This window comes from Polypterus senegalus, chromosome 2, assembly GCF_016835505.1.
Source record: "Polypterus senegalus isolate Bchr_013 chromosome 2, ASM1683550v1, whole genome shotgun sequence".
Lineage (NCBI taxonomy): Eukaryota > Metazoa > Chordata > Cladistia > Polypteriformes > Polypteridae > Polypterus > Polypterus senegalus.
Window position 1 is genome coordinate 94,634,716 of NC_053155.1, and position 22,720 is coordinate 94,657,435.

A 22,720-nucleotide genomic window follows, 5' to 3' on the forward strand; every position below is an offset into this window, starting at 1 on the left:
TAACCATAAGGTGTTAAAATAATTTTTGTGTTATTCCATGTGATTTTTTTTTTTCAAATCTAGCCCCTTGTAGATGAAGCCAAACAAGCTGTTGGAAACATAAAACCAGAGTCTCTGTCTGAAATTAGGTCACTGCGCATGCCACCAGATGTGATTCGTGATATCCTTGAAGGAGTGCTTAGACTGATGGGAATTTTTGATACATCTTGGGTTAGCATGAAAAGGTGAGGCTTTCTGTTGAAAGATGACTTTTAGAGATTCATTATTTAGTAGAATGTCCAGTTTGCTTTCCAAAAAGAAAAAATGTATAGCAGAAGCAATAAAAATTCATATTTTAATTCATTTATTGAATATTAGCTGTGCTACCTGTCGAAAATGGCTTGAAATATAAGTAATCAACATAGACAGTGTTTTTTATTTCATTCATTGGTTGTCCATTTGGCATGCTGTAATAATACGTACCCAATCTCTTTCCCTCACAGCAGCCTTTTCCTCTTTGGAGCCACCCATTTTCCCTGCTTTCTCTTGACATTGCCTGTCAAGCTGACAACTCCAATATTTAAAGGTGTTTTTGCAGGGAAAATGCATCCAAGCTCCTGCAATGGCCTCATTTAGCAACTATATCCTAGTCCTGTCATGACTTTGGTTTTTTGGCATACATGTTGATTTATAATCATTTTGTTCACCATGTGAAATTGTCAGTCATTAGCATTATGTGTTTAAACCTAAATCACATGGCCTAAAAGGGTGTAAGAAAGTCACTTCCATGCTGTTGCTGCAGGCATATAATGTTGAACAACATAAAAAGCCAATAAGACCAATTTCCTTATTTTTAGACCCTTATTTGGTATTTTTATTATCATTTTTGATCTTTTCTGACCCCTCTTCTACATATTTTTCTATTCAATTTTTCTTTGTAAGCCTAGCAACCAGATAAACACATAGATTCACAGATGTACTGGCACTTATTAAAGTGGGTATTTTGCTACATAATATGCATGTTTCCTATTGCTTATGATTATTAAGTAATAGGAAAAAAATGCAAAATAGTAAAAATTGGAAGCCTCAGGAAGAATAGCTAGCAGGCATTTTCACAAATTCACTGGGTATCAGAAAGTTTGCAGAACATAGCTATTTGTTTTACCTTTTCTATTTTCTCTTGCTCTATATTTGTTTCTCTTCTGAAAGAAACTTTCAATAGATAATTGCATCTAATGTATTACCTTACAATATGCATACTGTACTGCTGTTTTGAATTAGATAAAAAATTTAAAACAGAAATCCTTTCATTTTTTTCATATTCTTAGCTTATATGACAAACACTGAAAAAGAATGATTATTAGGTCATCTTATTATTAAAGTCTTAATTTTAAATTCTGTATTTGCACAGTTTTCTGCACATAATTTTTTTTTTTGCTAAACTAGTGGCTCTAATCAGACTAATATGTTTTTACAATTCAGATTTACACATTTAACAATGGGAAATACAACACATTTATTTTTTAATATTTTTATTGTTACTCTTGTTTTCTTGAAGTTTTCTAGCAAAGAGAGGAGTTCGAGAGGATATTGTTACTTTTGAAGCACGAAATATCACAAAAGAAATTCGGGAGAGTGTTGAAGAACTTCTTTATAAAAACAAGGCATCATTTGACCCCAAAGTATGTGAAAAGTTTAATATTTTAATGATTTGGTACTCTCTTAATATCTGCTGATATGTGTGAAGTGCTGCACTGAAATTTGAAATGCATGCATTTGACAAGATCAGGGAATGTATAGTAACTTACATTTTCAAGTAATTGTTGATACTGCGATTATCATTGGGTTAATCCAATTCAGGGTCATGGATTCAAGGGGTCAGGAGCAAAGCATACTTACATGAGACCAATACAGAATCATCAGCTGTCTTACCAAGTGGGAGAAAAGTGCACATAGACATGGGAAGAATGTGCAAGGCTACCCAGATATTGACTTAGGTGTAGGGATTGAACCCATAACACTAGATATGTGAGGCTGTAGTGCTGACCACTACACTACTGTGCTAAACCTCAATCCTCGGTTATTTGAATAAATATTTTAGTTTGCCTATCATACAAAAATTGGAGTTGAGGATTGAATTATCAATCTGTCCTACAATAATATTCTCACCTGGACAAAGTTGACAGCACAACATGATTATGTTTTTTTGATTCCTCCTGTTCTTTCAGTACCATCCAGCAATCCCTGCTAAGGGTTACGCTCAGAGCTATGCTGGTGGATGCGCCTTTGGTATCCTGGATAGTGGAATTTCTGTTGGGCCGACCATACAGTAGTTTGTGTGACTCAAGAACAGTGTTTCTGATATGGATGTGAGTGACACATGAGCACTACAAGGAACAGTCCTGTCTCCTTTTCTCTTCACTCTGTACTGCTCCGACTATAAATATTAAAGCAGGTCATGTCACTTACAGGAATTTTAAGGTTATTTTGTACTTTAGGGGTGTACTGATGGAGGGGATGAACAGAGTATATGAGTGAGATGGAGAACTTTAATTCTTAGTACAAACAGAGTTGTCTGCATCTTAACATTAGTAAAACCAAGGATCTGGTTATTGACTTTCATCACACCAAAGAACCTTAATGTTCAATTGCTGTTTAGAGAGTGAATGTTGAGGTGTTGCAGTCCTGTAGTTACTTTGGGATTTACATCAATGACAGATTGGACTGGTCTTGTAACACAGAGGAACTATATAGAAAAGGGCAGAGCAGGCTCTTTTTTCTTAGGAGACTGTATTCCTTTAATATGGGTTGTGACATCTTTCACATCTTCTACAACTCTGTGATGACCAGTGTCATTTTCTACATTGTGGTGTTCTGGGTTGGTATCATTCAGTCTCTCTCTTTCTCTCTCCCTCTTTCTCTGTCTCTCTGTGTCTCTCTAATGGCATTTTTGAGAAAGGTTAACGTTTTATGTGTAATGTATTCAGTTTTCTCTATGAAAAGTATCAATATTAATAACAAAGATAATAATAATGTAACTTTACAATACATTAATCAGTTCTTCAAATGATTACTGAAGAGTTATAGGAATGAATGAAGTGCAATATAAAATTTGACATTATTATTATTATAGAATTGTTGTGTAGATTTCACAGACATTATAGTAGTAATGTTTTTTTTTTATTTGTATGTAATTAACACCGACACTTTTGGAAAATGTTTAAGCTGGCCCAAAATTAGTTTGCCATCTTGTATCAAAAGATCAAGTCAATATTTAAAAGTTTGAAAAGACAATAATAACAAAAGGAACTTCATAAACTGTAAATGTGTAGCAGTTAATTCCATACAATATCAAAGAAAAAAATATCATTATTTGAATATTATTACAATTTTCTATTTAAATGTTTAGATAAAAGAGTGAAATAATCTACATGAAATCTTATGAATAAACCAGCTGATAAACGTGGTGCCATTTCTGTACTCAATACAACAAAGTATGCACCTGGGAATAGCCTACTTGTAGAAAACTGAGCCAACATAATTGTTTGCAGAGCATATTTTAATCCTACACAATAGGTAGCTTGGGAATTTTTAAAGACTACCAAGTATTACTTCATCAATATTCTCACTAATAAAATTGATTCTTTAGTTTATTTCACCCTTTTGTCTCTGTTTTATATGCCATAATATTGTACAAAATGAAGGTCCATTGATTGTCAAGGGCTTCTCTACAAGCAGATTGTTTTTTCTGAAAGCCAGGGCCAGTTATTGTATTAAAGAATTTTACATTCCTTTTCATACATGTGTGATCTGGTTGAATTTATACTTAGTAGTTAATATTCCATAAGATGAAGCTTCCATGTGAAATGGAAAAATCAGCTTATATGCATTATTTAATTAACTCTTTAAGGGCTGAATATGTTTTCCAAAAATCTCAGTTTTCTGAAAAGCACACAAAGCAATGCTTTCACACATAAATCAAGATAAAACGTCTGTTGCTATGTGCCGTGGCTGCTGTTGGTGCATGTTTGGTATCTCTGGCGGCAGTGTCTGCACAAGGGCACCTCGATGGTCAGCAGGAATGCACAGTGGGCCGGCTGCTTGGCTGTCTTAACACAGCAGGTGGCTGGTGGTGGTGGTCGCAATGTGATGCAATACGGTTTGTACCTGTTGTCATCATAAGTGGTTGTCCTCCCAGGTGAACACTGCTGTAGGCACATCAGCCACACGAAAGTGTTCAGCACCACGATCAGCTGGAGAACGACCAGATGATACTGGTACCTCACTTTCGTTTTCGATTTCCATCTCCAGATCACTTGCAGCAAACTCTGAGTCCGACAAGTCCTATTCAACGAAATTATGTAAAATGTCCATGCTTTGTATATTCGCTTTGGTCTCTCACCAGATGCTGATGCCAATTTAGAGGTTGTTTGCTCTTCGCTACTTACACATGCATTTGGAATTGAGGTCAAATCAGCAAAGCTATGTAACTTTCTTTCGAACTAAAATGTACTGTAAGGGCGAGTTCTGTTGCAGTTTACAGCTAATTACTGTCCTTTATCCCTGAATTTTGACAAAAGTTGTCATCAGCCCTGAAATATTTAAATGTACTTTTGACAATTCAGTATTTTTGCTGAAGATTGTCATTAAAGTAAGACATGTGATGTACTGATAAAGGAGCAGGTGTCAAAATCAAGCTTATTTGTTCAATTCCTGTCCCAACCTACTGTGTGACTATAATCAAGTCACTCAGGCTGTACAAAAATATTGAAACAGTTATAGTGTGTAGAGTACCTGTTCCCTGTACTTACTTATAAAGTACTTTGGGATAGTATTCTGTATATGCTGTACAACAGGGGTGGGCAAACTCATTCCTGGAGGGCCGCAGTGGCTGCAGGTTTTTGTTACAACCCAATTGCTTAATAAAAAGCACTTATTGCTCTAGAAACACTTCTGCTTCATTTTAGTTCTCTCCCTCATAAAGATTTTGAACCCTTATTGCTTATTTATGTCTTAAACAGTTGCATTCTCGGTTTTCAATTGCTCCTTATTAGCAATAAGATGCAAATGACAAAAGAAACCAGCAGTTATCCATTTTGCTTGTTACCCTTTCCACCTGTGTGTATTTATCGTGCACTATTTGGTTTAATTAAATACTTGGAAGGAAAGAGAAGAGAAAAAAGTAAAGGATTGAGAATTACCCATCCATTTTACACTTTAAAGTATTTGGATGATATGCTTAGAATGGAAAAAAATCTAGGATATGAGAATGACTTGACATAGCAGAGTTAAAGCACGAACAAGCCATGAAATGTAATTATTGGCAAGGATCGTTTTCTAATTAAGCAACTGGGTTGTATTCGGATTCAGCGGGTTAGAAAATGGATGGATGGATGGATGGTTGGAACAAAAGCCTGCAGCCACTGCGGCCCACCAGGAATGACTTTGCCCACCCCTATGTTTAGACAACGTTTCACTTTTTTTTTTCTCCCCTACATTTCAATATACTTTTGCTCATTTTGATTATATGAGGATGTATGAAATATATAAAATTATATCTTTGTCAGGTGTAATACTTGCCTTTTCATATACGTCACTCAAGAGCCTTAATTATATTTACTCAAATCTAAAATGTATCTATGAAAACAGAATTATTTCATGTGTGTCTTCTAATATAATATCTTCATGATTTGGAAATGTGATACTTAACTTTCGTATAGGTTACTCAATAGTTTTAATAATTGTAAGAGATGGCCGGCAGCTCAACCCAGCTGGGGCGAATCTTTTTTAGGGCACTGCCTCCCTCAAGATGCTAGATGACAGCTTCCCTGCAGTGCAGCGATGCCCCAGATTACCACAGGGCATCCTGGGAGTTGGAGTTCGGTAATTCAGCCCTTTTGGGTGCCGTGGGTGCCACCAGGTGGTGTTGTGGTAGGACCATGGGAGACAAAGTATTCCCCTAACCCAGAAGTACTGGCAGGCCACGTCAGTGGAAGCACAGAAGTACTTAAGGGCTAATATAAAAAGACTGGACAGACCACAAAAACGAGCCTGATTCAGGAGGTGGAAAACACTTTCTGGGAGGTGTGGAGGAGAAAAGAAAAAGAAAAGGAGACATTTGTGTGTTTTGTCGTGTTTTATTGCCTGTTTACCTATTGCTGTGGTGGCTGGAGAGCAATGTGAAAAATTTAAAAGAAATAAACAAATTCTTGGTCCTTTTACCCTGTGTCTTCAGTGTCTGTCTGTTGGGTTTGAGGAGCAACAGTTCCCTCTAGTGTTCACTTAATATTTATTCAAATCTAAAAATTATCTGCATAAACAATATTCTATTGCTTGTCTTTTTTGCATTTGGAGATATCAGTGCAGTTTAGCTTGTTGTTTTGTAACTTGCTTATGCTGTGCGTGCATCCTTCTTCATTCATTTAGTTTTCATACTCCTTCATTGGTTGACAATTTTTTGGTTTGTCAGTTCTTTCTATTCGATATGAAGTATCTGATGTAATTGACGGGAGTATATTAAAAAGGCATCCACCCTGAAAGACTGTTTTAATGAAAAAAGTATAAGCCAATACAAACATAGAAGTACTGCTATTCAGTCATTAGTCATGAGAGGACAAGTGTTAACCAATGTATTATATATAAACATTTGCAAAAGATGTCAGGCAATTTGTTCTTAATTAAATGTCCAGGTCTTGTTTTCTCTAGGGATAAAAATATTGCAGATTAAGCATATATCTCTTTAGCTACCAATTGTTAGAACAGATGTTTCTGTAATCAGAAATAGGCATTTTCCTTGCATGTATTATTCTGTATGTTCACATTTACTATGAAACTCTGGTTTTATTTTTATTACTGAGTTATTTAATTTATACCCACTTTTTACCTATGAAAAACACATTGTTCTGAGCCAGCATTCTTGATCACATTAGACACATTTGGAGTTGGAAGTTCATGCAGCCAGCTGCTAGGCACTTAAACTATACTAATTATGATATTAACAACTTGAATTTTCTGTTTAATAGGTTGTGGTATTGACACATGGTGAAAAATTAGATAACACACTGCTGAAAAGACTGGTGTTATTAATCACCCTCATTTTATGCAGTGAAAGTAATTCCCTTATCTATTTGTATGAGACACTGCCTAGGCTTGATAAGGATACACAATATAAGGAAAAAAAAGATGCTGAATTTAGGTTTATTTATTTTAAGGAATCAAATGAATGTCTTAAGGGAACGTGTCAACATTTTTTCTGTTTCAACTTCTGTTTTTCAATGTTCATCATCTGGAATAGCTGATGCAAGATAAAATCACACTGGAGCAGATATTATATCACTGCTTACTGAATGGTTTGCTAGATTCTCTTTGTATTTTTTCCACCCACACATTTTATTTTCATGTACCATGCTCAGATCACTTTGACATCCTTTTAATAGTATTTACACTATTATATCAAGTTACTTTTATTACTAGAGTGTTACTGAAATTTTTTAATAATGGGTTTTTAGAACAATGGAAATTATTACGTAACATTAAATATTTTCTTGAAATATTGCTTTTTGTTGCAAGCAAATCCAACTTGTTAGTATTAATTATTTTATCTGTTATAATTGGTGTAGTAGTGAAAGGAAATGAAATGTGTCTATAGATCGGATGCAAACTTAGTATGTGGAAAGTTCACATTTTCAAGTATGGGATTATCTTTTGTAGTAAATTAATTTGTTTGTATTATTTTACAGAATGCAAAGCGAGCTAGTGCAGCAGCTGCTCCCCTAGCTGCCTGGGTGAAAGCAAATGTGCAGTACTCTCATGTTCTAGAGCGGATTCAACCCCTGGAAAAGGAACAAGCAGGTTTAGTTAAGTATGTATTGCACCTTTAAGTGGCATAGGGGCATTAACATTTGGGATAAGAAGCGTTCAGCTTCTAAGCATTTCTGTGTTCTGGCTGCAGGCATTACTTTATTTGTGTGGAGTAATTAACTAAAACAGAGAGAAGTGTTATAGGTCTCACATAGCATTCGAGACATAAACAATACTGTGACCAAATATAAAGTAGCAAGGATACAAGAAGATAAGCTTCTACCTTTTGCCTGTTCTTAAAGCTTAGTTTCAACCCAATTAGTAAAACAGACATTCAGTTGCCTAAGTAACTAGTGAGAAACATCAGCAAAACTTTGTTGAATTAAGGCTCTGAGGAACGTTGGAGTGAAAGAAAAGTAATAAAATACTCAGTTTTAGAAAAGTTAGTTAAACTTTATTTACTGAATGTGTTCCACTTATCAAATATCAGATGCTTTAGAAATCCCAGTCACTCACTGTTGAACCTTAACAATGTCTTGAGGTCACATTTAACCCATTTTTGTGTTTGAAATCCATAAACCCTAACTTTCACCTTTTCAGAATGAAATTTTGTAACTTTTCCTACATTTATGAAATAAACAAACAGTTAAAAAAAAGTTATTTTTACCTTGCCATGACTTTTGGGTCACCTTTGACCCATCATTGATTTAACACATTTGTCATTGCATTTAGAGTAGTTTGTTTGTTCACAACCCATAAAAGAAACATAAATGTCATCCTTTCAGCTTAAAATTGTAAAGGTTTTTACTAAAGCTCCCTAACTTTACAAAAGCAAAAAGTTTCTAAATGTGACATTTTTGTAAAGCTGTTTCACATTTTGAACACAGTATTGTTCTTTGAGTTACCATTGATACTAATAAGGTTTTCCACTGCATTTAGGGTAATTTGATCACATCCCAAAAAACACCTAAATAACATCTTTGAATCTCAGAGGTGTTAGGACTTCTAATAAAGTGCTCCAGCTTTACAAAAAACAAAAAGGTTCCCAAATGTCACATTTTTGTCAAAGCTACTACATATTTTGAACACTGCCTTGACCTACCATATTTCTATATTTCTGTTACAAAATTTAGGATCATCACCAATTTAGGTTAACAGGGCAAATCAATATAAAATACATTTGGAGTAAAATAAATATAATCTGACATTTAAGACACCTAAAAAGTAATGTCAGAATTAGGTTGAAAAAGACCTGGATAGCACAATATTGAGTCAGCATTCAAAGACGTTGTAAGAGTTAAAAACAACCAAGTTTTATAAAAGCTTTTCCATCCGACATTATTTGTTTTGAATAATTTGTGTCTACTTCATTGGGAACACTAGTATTTGTTTTAAAAAAAATCCTTAATTAGTATTCTGCTCTTTTCCCTTGCAGGCAATCTTCAGTTGTTTTTAGGTCAGTTAATCAGTATTCTATTATAACAGTAGTAGAATTCTAATTGTATAGATTTATAAGAAATCAATCCACTTTCCTACATCAGTATTTGTCCTAACATTATTGATTTGCTTTTGAGTAAATCTTTCTATCTGGCAATTAAAAAAAGGTCAAATTGGACATCACCGATAAATAATTGCCATGTATGAAATATGTGTCTGTTTTTGCAGCAATTTGAAAAAAACAGAAGACAGAAGAAGAGTACTAGAAGATCAGCTGAATTCTTTGGGTCAGAAAGTTACAGAGCTTAAAGAAAAGTAAGAATTATTGTTACACATTATTATTACTTTTTATTTATTTTAGTAGATTATTAGTTATATAATTTGGCATTACCTTTACTTCTTTGCATTGATAAAGTTCTCTTAAATTTAGTAAGTACTGTATAACTGGAGGCATTCATTTCATCCTTCCATCAATTCATCTACAGCAACCCTGTGGTTGTAGCCCCAGCTGCATCAGGCACAAGGAAGAATCAATCATGCATGGGACACCAGCCCATTGCACATAAACAGCAACACTTAAAAACTGTGCTAATTTACAGTTGCTTGTTACAATCTAGTGTATACTTTTTGAGGGGAAGCACACCATAATACCAAACAAAAAGTAAATCCAGATAGAAACTGCGGTACCCCGTATTCACGTCCCAGGACTCTGGAGGTAAGGTAACAGTGCTAGTCAGTGTGCCATTATAACATCTTCTTGATCATTTTAAAATCTGCAAAGGCAGCTTGAAATGTCAATGCAAACCATCTAAAAATTAAAATGTGAACTCTGTTAATCAGTCTTTCTCAACTACTGGGTCACCGGTTTCTGTTGATGGGTCACAAGCACACAAGAAAAGGTAAAAAAGCTCACTGTGTAATAAATCCTATGCCAGGTCATCTTAAGTGAACAGTAGCGATGTGCTGTAGATTTCCCCATTTCTTTTTTTTTTATTATAATTTTATTGATTTTATTGTAATCATTCCATACAGATAGATCAATTTTTTAAAAATAGGATTGAAAACAAATCAACCCAACCCCCACCCCTGGGAAAGAGAGCATGGCCAATGGAGTCAAACTGCTGGTCAAAATACATAAATTGATGAGTTTAATAGGCGGATAAAAAAAAAAATGGGAAAATGGGAAGAGAATCTATTTCCTCAGTGCTTTAAGAGCTTATTCTAAAATATTATTGATTAGATCCTGCCAGGTATTGAAAAAGTTATGCGCAGATCTTCTAACTGAGAATTAAATGTTTTCCAATTTCAAATAGTATAAAACATCAGTTACCCACTGACCTAAAAGAGGAGAGTTAGGATTCTTCCAGTTTAGCAAAATAAGTCTGCGTGCCAATAGTGTAGTGAAGACAATCATAGTTTGTTTGTCCTTCTCCACTTTACGCCCATCTGGAAGAACACCAAACACAGCTGTTAATGGGTTAGGAGGAACTGTGACACCAAGGCTGTCTGGTACAAGGCACTTAAAAAATTTTTGTCCAGAATGGTGTTAATTTGGTGCAGGCCCAAAACATGTGACACGTTGAAGCTGGGACTTGGTTGCAGCATTCACAGGTTGGATCTTGCCCTGGAAACATTTTGGACAGTTTTAAGCGAGACAGATGTGCTTGATACATAATTTTAAGTTGAATAATTGTATGCTTTGTGCATATGGAGCTTGAGTGAATTCTCTGCATTGCTACCTTCCACTCCTTTTCTGATATGTTGAGTGAGAGATCTTTTCCCCATTGTCCTCTTGGATCTTTGAAAGGGAGGGACTCTAAAATAATTTTGTATATTGCAGAAATGCTGTCTGAGTCCTCCAGACTGAGCCATATTTTTTCCAGCATGGAGGAAGGTGCGAGATAAGGGAAATCGGGCAGGTTCTTTTTGAAAAAGTTTCTAGATAGTGAAAGAAATGTGTTGCTGGAAATGTAAATTTGGGATGTAATTGTTCATAGAATGCAAAGATGTTGGCTATGTACAGATCTCTTAGAAATTTAATCCCAAATGTTTTCCAGATATTGAAAACTGCATATGTTTGTGAGGGTTGAAAAAGGTGGTTCTCATGCAGAGGTGCTACAGATAAAAGATTCTCCATCTTAAAATGCTTTCTACATTGGTTCCATATTCTGAGTGAGTGAGGCACAATTGGGTTATTAGTATATTGGCGATAACTTGCATTTATTGGGGCACAAAGCAGGGAATATAAGGAAGTACTGCAGGATTTTATTTCTATTGCTGGCCAAGCCTGTGTATGTTCATCTATTTGTGTCCAGGCTTTTATAGTTTGTATGTTTGCTGCCCAGTAATAAAATTGAAAGTTAGGTAGAGCCATGCCACCTTCTGCCTTAGATCTTTGTAGAGTCGCTCTTTGGATAGGTGGATGTTTTGGGTTCCAAATAAATGAGGTTATGGTTGAATCTAATTGCTTAAAAAAATTTATTAATGTATATTGGAATGTTTTGAAATAAAAAGAGAAGCTTAGGAAAGATATTCATCTTAACAACGTTAATTCTTCCAGCTAGAGAGAGATGAAGGGTTGACCATCTATGTAAGTCTTGTTTAATTTTTTCCATACAAACGGCAAAATTTTGTTGATAAAGAGTTTTATATTTACTTGTGATATTTACCCCTAGGTATTTAAACTGATCTGCAGTGATTAAAGGGAAGGTGTCCAATCTGATATTGTATGCTTGAGAATTCACTGGAAAGAGCACACTTTTATTCAAATTATTTCAGAGACCAGAGATATTTTGAAATTCTGTAAGTGCTGTTAAGACTACAGGCACAGTATTATGTGAGTCTGATATATACAGTACCATATCATCTGCATATAGAAAAATGTTCTGTTCAAGTCCTTATCTGATAAGCATTTCAACAGTGAACTGCCAGTGGTTCAATGGCAATTGCAAATAGCAGTGGTGACAAGGGGCATCCTTGTCTGGTACCACGTTCTAGTTTAAAGTAGTCTGAACAAATGTTGTTCCCCCATTTCTAATTATTGGCACCACCCCACCGTTTGTTATTTTAATCATTGTTGGTGGTCACTCCTCTGGTCTTCTAATTGCACTTGTTTTATCAAGGGGGGGGTTGGGGTGATTCCCCACCTTACCACTCTTCTAATCTTCAGTGAACTTAAAATGGTTAAATTGGGTCCCCATGCCATAAGTTGAGGACCGCTGATCTTTATCATATAGATGCTACCTTCATTGGAGTTAATTTAACAATCTTCCACACTTGCCCGTAAGCTAAATGGAACTCACTTGTGTGCAATAAAATTAGTTTATGTGGTTTTAGAGTACAGTTATGTATGGTTATCTTTGTGGCTTTACTTCAGCTATGTTCAAAGTAAAGATAGTCCCATGAAGATCAAAAATTTACAACAGAAGTTAGTTGAAACTGTCAGAAAACACAGGTAACATCGGGATTATCAAGATATCAAACATATTTTTGCATAGACCCATGATTTTAAATAGGTCCAAATCACTTTTTTCTGGAATTCTCTTTTGATGACTTATCTTGTGCTCTGGTTTAATCCATGTATCCAGTAATCAATAATCGGAGTGGTGTCTCTGAGGCTAAGGATCTGGGCTGGTATCCTGAAGGTTGCCAGTTCGAATCCCCGTCACTGCCAAAAGAGATCCTACTCTGCTGGGCCCTTGAGCAAGGCCCTTAACCTTCAATTTCTCCAGGGGCGCTGTACAATAGTTGACCCTGCGCTCTGACCCCAAGGGGTATGCGAAACTTAAAAGAGTCCTAATACAAGAAATTGTATAAGGTGAAAAAAACAAAAAACAACAAAAAAAAAAATCTGAATAAGGAATTTTAAACCTCAAGCAAAATAGTATTTACAGTCCAACATAAGTGAATATTCTCCAAGGTTTAACAAAATCCTAATAAAGACCTGTTTAGGAGTAAAAATTAAATCCTTCATGTAAAAGTTATGTAAATGGACTGAGGAAGAATTGTCATCCCTAATGTTTGTGTCTATTTACCTCAACAATTTGCGTAAAATTCTTTGACCTTGTTTACATCCGTCTTTTGGAGACATGAGTCACACTGTGGCATAGCAATTATTCTTTCTTAATACTTTAACCACCCTTTTTTGAGTTAAGTTCTAACCCCCCCAACCAACGTTCTTCAACTGTTTTCACATTGTTCTTGGTATTTAATTTATGAAAATAGAATACATTGTTTTGGAGATGTCCAAATAAGTGTTTCTATGTAGACCTTTCTATGCAATTGTATAAATATCTTTTAAGGTTTCAGTTAAGAACAACAGAAGCTGCCAAACTTGAAGCTGAAGTTAGCAAAGCTCAAGAAACCATCGAGACAGCTGAAAAACTTATCCACCAACTTGATGGAGAGCATAAAAGATGGAATGCCCAGGTGAGCATAAACCTTTTCCATATGTCAACAGCAGTTATCTTTCAGAGGAGAGAGAATGAAAGCCCAGGCTTTTTTTTTTTGCTTTTTTCTTATGGCATAACATAGCTCATATTTTTTGTAAACCTATTATTAAAATACAAGGGTAAATCAAAACCTAATTTACATGGTTATCAAAATGGATAAAACCTGATACAATACAACACACTCACAATTGCTTATGGGTAAGTTGGAAAACACACAGTGCAGCACTCTGCCATTAGTCTAGTTGAAGACAAGGTCAAATGAACATGGACAATCAGCTGCTGCATTGTATCCTTGTTGTACAATGCGCCATAGTGAGATTTCTTTAGGCAGATGGAATTAAACCTGCTGAAATTTAATGGAGGATATTGGATCAATACAGAAGTGAAAACAGCAAGACGCAACAAAAACTTTATGAATGTGTAGAAAAGCATGATAAAGAAGCTGAAACGACGAACCTGGATCTAGGCGACCATCAGCATCACGCACACAAGCCTACATCAACATGGCAAATGCCTAACAAATTACATTGTCAATTGTTGCTGCAAATTTCAATATCAGCTATGTATATTTATTGAATTCCAGGTAAGTACTCCTTTATGCACATTTAAGTATACATGTAATAGTTTGAATTTATTTTTTGCAACATGAAATGACGGTTAGTATTTAAAGTGTTTAATGTCTGATTAATTTGGCACACATTCTGCCTCAGAGAAAAAGTTTTAAATTTATTAATAAATTTTGATTTTGTAATAATTTTGGGGGTGCCTGGAGTCTCCACGCCATGTCATTTAACTAAAAAAAAAATGAGAAAATAGTTTTTAACCATCGGTGATGCCTTTGGATTAGTTAGAACACTAAAATGAGTGTAAAGGTTTTTGAGTTAATCACCAGTGAAAATGCCATGCAGAAAGAATAAGGATCTTGAGGTCCTTCACCAGTTTATCTAGACACCAGCTGTAACAACTGTTATACAATTCTTACTGCATTTAAAAGCCTACCATAACTTGGAGGTTCTACTAATTAAAAGCATTTTCATTTTCGTTGTGAAAGTAGCCCATTGTGCATGGTAAGAGAAAATGAGAAGCAGGGTGGGTTGGAGGGGTTTCTGCCTTAGTCAGATGAACATAACAGATTACTGCTATACTGCAAAACTCTACATATGTCAGGAGAGGGTACTAACAATGTCTATACTTGCTCTTTGCTGAATGAATACAGAGGTTAACTCTTTGTTGCGGAAAATACTTGGTAATAAAAAAAGTCTCAAGTGATTGTGATAAGTGAAATACAAAGACATCCTTTATTTACATCAACTGGTGGAACCTCACTATGTGATTAGCCTTAAGAGAACAGCTCCTATTGTCACTTAGGTTCATTTACATATAGTAGTTGGTGAACATTTCAATCCCACCAGTGAGCACTCACATAAAAGGTGCATTATATAAATACCACAATGCCATTAACTAACATCCAAAGGTCCCTAAATACTTACACATTGAAAGTCTTGTCTAAACAATTGGTTTACAGAATAAGACTTCTTATAAGTAAAAGTTCTTTTTACAGGACAAAGCAAAGTTAAATGTTATATACTGTATATGATCTCATTTCCAAATATAAAGTGTGCTGGTACAGATGAAGTCATTATGTCCTAGCATAACAGGTAGACAGCTTCAAGTGCTTTTTTTTTCTTTTCCTTTACACTCTTGAATTTTGCTTTACTGTCAAAGAAGACAACATGTCACTGAACAACACATTTTGTAGGGATGACCTGTAAGAAAAGATAGCGGTTCAACATGGGAAGTCTTCATAGTAAAAACTTGTGGAGTATATGGAAAGTTGCTGTATTGTCTGATTCATTACCAAGAGAGATGAACTCGCAGTTTGACTTGTGTTAATGTAATGGTGATGTTCTGACTCTGGAATGTTCAAATGAGATGAGCAGATTCATGACCTGCTATAATTTGAGGGGAATGACACTGGTAGTTGTTACTCTTTAAATCTAGAAACACCATTGATTTACTGCACAGAAATTAAATAATAGCTATTTTTTAAGTTCTGAGGAAAATGGTGATCTATATACACCATGGTGTGAAAAACTATTTGCCCCCTTCCTGATTTCTTATTCTTTTGCATGTTTGTCACACAAACTTTTTCTGATCATCAAACACATTTAACCATTAGTCAAATATAACACAAGTAAACACAAAATGCATTTTTTAAATGATGGTTTTTATTATTTAGGAAGAAAAAAAAATCCAAACCTACATGGCCCTGTGTGAAAAAGTAATTGCCCCCTTGTTAAAAAATAACCTAACTGTGGTGTATCACACCTGAGTTCAATTTCCGTAGCCACCCCCAGGCCTGATTACTGCCACACCTGTTTCAATCAAGAAATCACTTAAATAGGAGCTGCCTGACACAGAGAAGTAGACCAAAAGCACCTCAAAAGCTAGACATCATGCCAAGATCCAAAGAAATTCAGGAACAAATGAGAACATAAGTAATTGAGATCTATCAGTCTGGTAAAGGTTATAAAGCCATTTCTAAAGCTTTGGGACTCCAGCGAACCACAGTGAGAGCCATTATCCACAAATGGCAAAAACATGGAACAGTGGTGAACCTTACCAGGAGTGGCTGACCGACCAAAATTACCCCAAGAGCGCAGAGACGACTATCGAGAGGTCACAAAGACCCCAGTACAACGTCTAAAGAACTGCAGGCCTCACTTGCCTCAATTAAGGTCAGTGTTCACGACTCCACCATAAGAAGAGACTGGCAAAACGGCCTGCATGGCAGATGTCGAAGACGCAAACCACTGTTAAGCAAAAAGAACATTAGGGCTCGTCTCAATTTTACTAAGAAACATCTCAATGATTGCCAAGACTTTTGGGAAAATACCTTGTGGACTGATGAGACAAAAGTTGAACTTTTTGGAAGGCAAATGTCCCATTACATCTGGTGTAAAAGGAACACAGCATTTCAGAAAAAGAACATCCTACCAACAGTAAAATATGGTGGTGGTAGTGTGATGGTCTGGGGTTGTTTTGCTGCTTCAGGACCTGGAAGACTTGCTGTGATAGATGGAACCATGAATTCTACTGTCTACCAAAAAATCCTGAAGGAGAATGTCCGGCCATCTGTTTGTCAACTCAAGCTGAAGCGATCTTGGGTGCTTCAACAGGACAATGACCCAAAACACGCCAGCAAATCCACCTCTGAATGGCTGAAGAAAAACAAAATGAAGACTTTGGAGTGGCCTAGTCAAAGTCCTGACCTGAATCCAATTGAGATGCTATGGCATGACCTTAAAAAGGCGGTTCATGCTAGAAAACCCTCAAATAAAGCTGAATTACAACAATTCTGCAAAGATGAGTGGGCCAAAATTCCTCCAGAGCGCTGTAATGACTCATTGCAAGTTATCGCAAATGCTTGATTGCAGTTATTGCTGCTAAGGGTGGCCCAACCAGTTATTAGGTTCAGGGGGCAATTACTTTTTCACACAGGGCTATGTAGGTTTGGATTTTTTCTCCCTAAATAATAAAACCATCATTTAAAACTGCATTTTGTGTTTACTTGTGTTATATTTGACTAATGGTTAAATGTGTTTGATGATCAGAAACATTTTGTGTGACAAACATGCAAAAGAATAAGAAATCAGGAAGGGGGCAAATAGTTTTTCACACCACTGTAATTCTGAACATAAACTGCCTCCTGTGAGCAGTTGTAGGTGTCATTATCAGACAGATTGAGCCATATGGCTTGATAAACTCTGTATTGTCTGTACTCTTATTACATCAACTTCACCTTAAGGACACAGTATTTTAGATTTAGGGAGGCAAAATGTAATGATTATTTGGTTGACCAGTGTACAGTTCTGTTCCAGGTATATGACTTGTTAAACCTCATTTATGTATTGCTTCAAAAAGTTGATTGAAACACATTTTATTTTGATTGGTACATACAGTTAACTAACATTTTCACCTGAGTTCCTTAATGTTTGTGAAGAAACATGCTGCTACCAGTGTCTGATGCTGAGAGACTGAAACACTAACCATTACATTACTGTGCCAGCAATGAATGCCATAAGAGATCATATTTAACATTGAATATGTAGTTTATGTATTTGTGGAAATAATTACAAAGTATCTTAAGGAAGCAAATGAGATAATTTTTCTATATTCCTTTGATATTTCAGGTGAAAGAAATGACGGAGGAGCTTGATACTTTGCCTATGAGAGCACAACTTGCTTCTGCGTTTATTACATACTTATCTGCAGCCCCTGAGGATCAGAGGAAGGGCAGCTTAGATGAGTGGATGAAGTTATCAGGCCTTCAAAGTAATGCCACATATATTTTATAAAAATGTATTTTACATTTTCACCCTTTGATTAGTGACATTGTGCATCTAATACTTTTTGCAATTATATGCAGGGCAACAGTAAAATAATATTATTTGATGTGCAAGTAGATTTTAGGCATCGGCCTGAAGCAGTGTTTACATTTTAAAAAGGAAAATCTGGCTGTGCAGTACCTACGAATTAAAGTGAGCTTTGAAAATTTGATTCCAGAATCAGACATAAAGTAACTGAAAAAGATGTTGCCTTGTTCAGGTATGGAAAGTGAGACTTCTGCCTTCTGGCAATTGAGAAACACACTCACAAATAAGAGAAAAGCAGATCAAATCTGGCTTTTTTTTACATTATTGTATCAAAGAAGAAATAAATGCTTCTTGCCTGCAGGGAAATGAATCATTCTTATCTTCTTGTTCTAGAAGTCAGTTTCTTTGAAAATGTTAGCTACCAGATGAGTGCCATACCAAACTCTTGTCCTGTTATATGGGTGGATGGATTCTTCAGTAAAACCCATATATTTAGCTTAAGGCAAGTCAGCATTTTTAGGTTACAGTCTACAGTAAGACAGTTTTGCCTTATGATGTATTGTTGGATTATTTTTGTAATCCAGCCAGTGTGCTTGAATTTATTTTAAAGGGATATAGTGCTTATTAGGCAGAATGCAACAATGAGAATGTAATAATATCTGATTATGGAAAATTGATTGATAAAGTGTTGCTCATTTTAGAGGGAAAACATTAAAAGACTCAAATATGAAATACTTAATAGATATGGCAAATAGTTAAGGCACGCTGAACATTATACAGTAAGATTCATAATGAATTCTAAATTGTTAAATCGCTTAGTCACTTTTTAATTCAGAAAACAATTGTGAAATGTGTTTCCATCCACATTCTTCCATCAGTTTCTGATTCAGTGAATTACTTCTCATCCTCATTTTTCTCCAACAGTACAGCAAAGTACTGACTACATTTGGGAGGATGTATGATTTAAATTCCACAGATAAATTACGGCTTATTTGTAAAATGACAAAGTTGACTTCACTGTTTAGGGGTGTCCCAAAACATTTCAGGACCTAAAGTGATACAAGAGTGGTTGAGGACTTGATACATGGATTTTATTTAATGGAATAGAATTGGAGGTACACATTTTAACATATTAAACCATGTAAATTTCAGACGCCAGTTACACCAGAATTTAGATGCCTTGATTCACATGTATGCAGTTTATGGTCATTACACTTCCACATATACAGTATGTGTACCAAGAATAATACATTAATTTGTACTATAGACCAATGCAAATGCTTCCATTATCTACCTTGTTGGTATAATCCTTTGTGCAGTCCTTGTTCGTTGTGCATATCTGAACCGTTGGCACTTTCTATGATGTCAGAAAATATAAAAGAAGGCTATGCTTTATTTAGAGATTAAAGGTCAAGAGAATTGATTGAATTTTCTGGAATCCTTGATATCTGCTTTAGTTCCATATCTTAAAAAGAATGAACAAATTTGATGGAATTTTCTGGAACCCTCGATTTATGATAGATTTACATATCACAAAAAGAATGCATAGTAATGAAGTATAATACAATTTAAATATACAGGAGAAAATATGTAACCCTCTTGGCCTGGCCACTTTTTACTATTTCAAATATAAGTGCTACATATTTTGTATCTTCTCAGTTGAAACAAAAATGCAACATCTCAATACACAGAGACAGAAAACATAACATGTTTATTTTACAGAGTTTGATCTCAGACATTTTCTTTGCACCGAAAGTGAACAGCTTACCTGGAAGAGTGAAGGGCTGCCATCAGATGACTTGTCCATGGAGAATGCACTTGTTATTTTGCAGGTATAGATATGCTGTCTTACTGAATAATGAAACCAATGTGTAATGCAATATTCAGCTTTCAGTGCATATTGAATTGTATTGAAAAACAATGTATATTGCCTAGACTTGCAGCGTGTACTTTGAATTTTGAGATTGTGTTTATTAGTACATAATATTGTCAACAATAACTAAGCCATAAGTAAGAAGCCGCAGGGAAGTCTTTAGTGGGCAGTGTGTTCACGTGCCTGCTTTAGTTGTATACTGTGTATGCTGTAATTCTTTGACCTGTTGAGAATATATATGTGTGCAAGGGAATGCACTCTATCCAGATTGACTGAAATACCAGAGATGTTTTCTCAGCATTCATAAATGGATGGGTGGATGGACATAGGATACTTTTAAATAAAATAACCATGAAAAACATATTGGCTGGATTAAGAAATAACTGTGAATATGTATTTTGCCATTCTTTTTAAAATACCCAAATGCCAGGAATCATGCCATGTTCTAGGTGCTTGCATGCTGCATTAAACCTTACAAATGTGTTATTGTGCGTCACGCACTTCTGATAGGGTTACATGGTCTGGGTAGTGACTGAAACAATGAGATTGCAATTTAGAGCCTTGAGCTGGGTTGATGGGCTCAATGTGTATGATAGGATGATGAGCTTAGGAAAACAGGAGGATCTCAACTACTGTTTCTTTAGGTTTACATTTTTGGCATAAAGTATGCTTTCAGGCACATCCAATAGAAGGTGGGCCAAGCACCAAGTGGGAAGAAACCCAGAGTATGCTAGAGGGATTATATTCTTTGACAGACCTGGGCGATTATGGGATTTCCACAGGAGAAGTTTGAAAAAGTTACCAGAGATAGATAGGATGGTCTGGTTTGTTCAGATTTACATGTTGATGCTGTAACCTTCATTGGGATAAGTGTAATGAAAGTATCGTGGAGGTTACAGTTGAGAATGGGGATGATCATCAGATTGAAAACAGTGATGATGAAGCAGAGGCTGAGTCTTTGAATGACACTCTGTTTATTGGTGTATACACATCCCAATTTTCACCTTTGCTGATCTGTAGTAGATTAACCCCTTTGGGTAATGCCTGAAAGAAGCAGTTAATTATAATATCAGCTAATAATAATAATAATAACAATACATTTTATTTATATAGTGCCTTTCCCATGCTCAAGGCCATTAGTTGTAGTAGTAGTAGTACTAAGAACTAAAGAGGGACATTCTTTTGAAATTATATCTCTCAGTTTCACTGGTATAGCCTGAGATAAGATGGGAGACAATTGCTTGGATTAGGAAAGCATGGTCTGCTCCTGATGTTAATACTATGAGAAGTGGGTGTAATGTGAGCGCAAGTAAAACTTAATTTTAACTTCATATTCATTTCAATCATTTTGTTATTTTGTATGTTTTATTTTACCATATTTTCCATTTTTGTGTTTCCATCCTATATGCTTCATTAGATCAATGCCATGGTGTTGAGGGTAAGCATTCTTTTAAAATGTGAGTTCAAATTAACTGTAATGTGTACATAGCAAAATTATATTTTTACTAAAATGTCTTCCACAGACTACTGACAATAGAATAATACAAACAATAGATAATGAATACAACACAATGAACTCAATGTCTGTCATACATTAAAAATAGCGTACAATACATAGAAAAACACTTCTGCTGTTTTCAGTATGAGTGCCTATTGAATAGCTCTTATCATCTGAAGATAAAATCTGTTATTGAATCTAATGGTTTTTAATTTTTAATACAGTGTTTTTTTTTTTTTTATTTAATTGACGTTTTGTAAGCATTCCTAAGCTTACTACATGTTACTTCTTACTTCCAGAAATATACCATTTACCCATCTACTTTTTTGTTTCTTGGGCATCAATGTGGCGCCCAGTAAGGAGACCAGGGTTCATGTCCCTGGTCCTCCCTGTGTGGAGTTTGCATATTTTGCCTGTGTCTCCATTGGTTTCTCCCACATTCCAAAGACATGCAGGTTAGGTGGACTGGTGAAACTACACCAGACTGTGTAATATGCATTAGTTTTAACGTGTTACCCTACAACTCTCAAGATTGTGTTGCTGATTTGAGTATTGTACATTCAGTTCATCAAGATAAGTTTAGCAATTTCCGGAATATTGAGACCGATAATTTTAGCCAGGAGAAGAAATAATTTAATTGCTCAAACACTAGCCTCTTGAAATTTATTTTCTGGACACTTCTGTCTGTGGCTGTTAAAAGCATATGAGAAACAAATACATGCACAGCCTGACAGGGTGCAACAGATATGCGTAGACTACGAAATTCTGAACAGTAACCCAGTCAAGTGTTTACATGGCCACATAATCGGTATATTCACTGAGAAATCTACCTCTGTTCACTAGATATCTCAAAGACCTATAACCTGATTTCACAAACTGGAATAAGGGTTTAAATGGCATTTTAGAAAGCCAGTTTATTTTAATTATCAGGTGATTGAAGCTCATGTAAAGGACATAAAGCAGGTTTTGTTATAGCAGAGTTTGACAGATGCCTGTTTGTACACAGCCCACATGTAAATCCCAAATTTGGGTTCCTACTGCCACTATGTTGGTGTCCTTAGGACTCCCTGCTAAACCCCACTCATGTGTCCCTCAGTCAGTCAGTCCGTCAGAGTCAACAGGGAGACGCGGCACTACAGCACTGCTCCTACTCCTCTACAATGCTCTAAGGAGCACCTCGTCTCTATCTTCACACTCAAGCACAGGCCTGCTGATAACTTTCTTGGGACATACTCCTAACCACCTGTCTCCACTCTATATATTGTCTACTCTGTGGTAAGCACACCAAGAAATGTATTCATTTTCA

At 35.6% G+C, this 22,720-nt stretch overlaps 1 protein-coding gene across 1 annotated transcript in view; it reads left to right on the plus strand.

Moving 5' to 3' along the window:
* LOC120523157 (cytoplasmic dynein 2 heavy chain 1) overlaps positions 1-22,720 on the plus strand; it is a 417,821-nt gene that overhangs the window by 164,114 nt on the left and 230,987 nt on the right. The window contains exons 58-64 of the mRNA XM_039744175.1: positions 64-224; positions 1,538-1,661; positions 7,719-7,840; positions 9,445-9,531; positions 13,518-13,644; positions 17,861-18,002; positions 19,766-19,875. Coding sequence (XP_039600109.1) covers positions 64-224; positions 1,538-1,661; positions 7,719-7,840; positions 9,445-9,531; positions 13,518-13,644; positions 17,861-18,002; positions 19,766-19,875 — 873 coding nt within the window. The remainder of the gene's footprint in view (positions 1-63; positions 225-1,537; positions 1,662-7,718; positions 7,841-9,444; positions 9,532-13,517; positions 13,645-17,860; positions 18,003-19,765; positions 19,876-22,720) is intronic.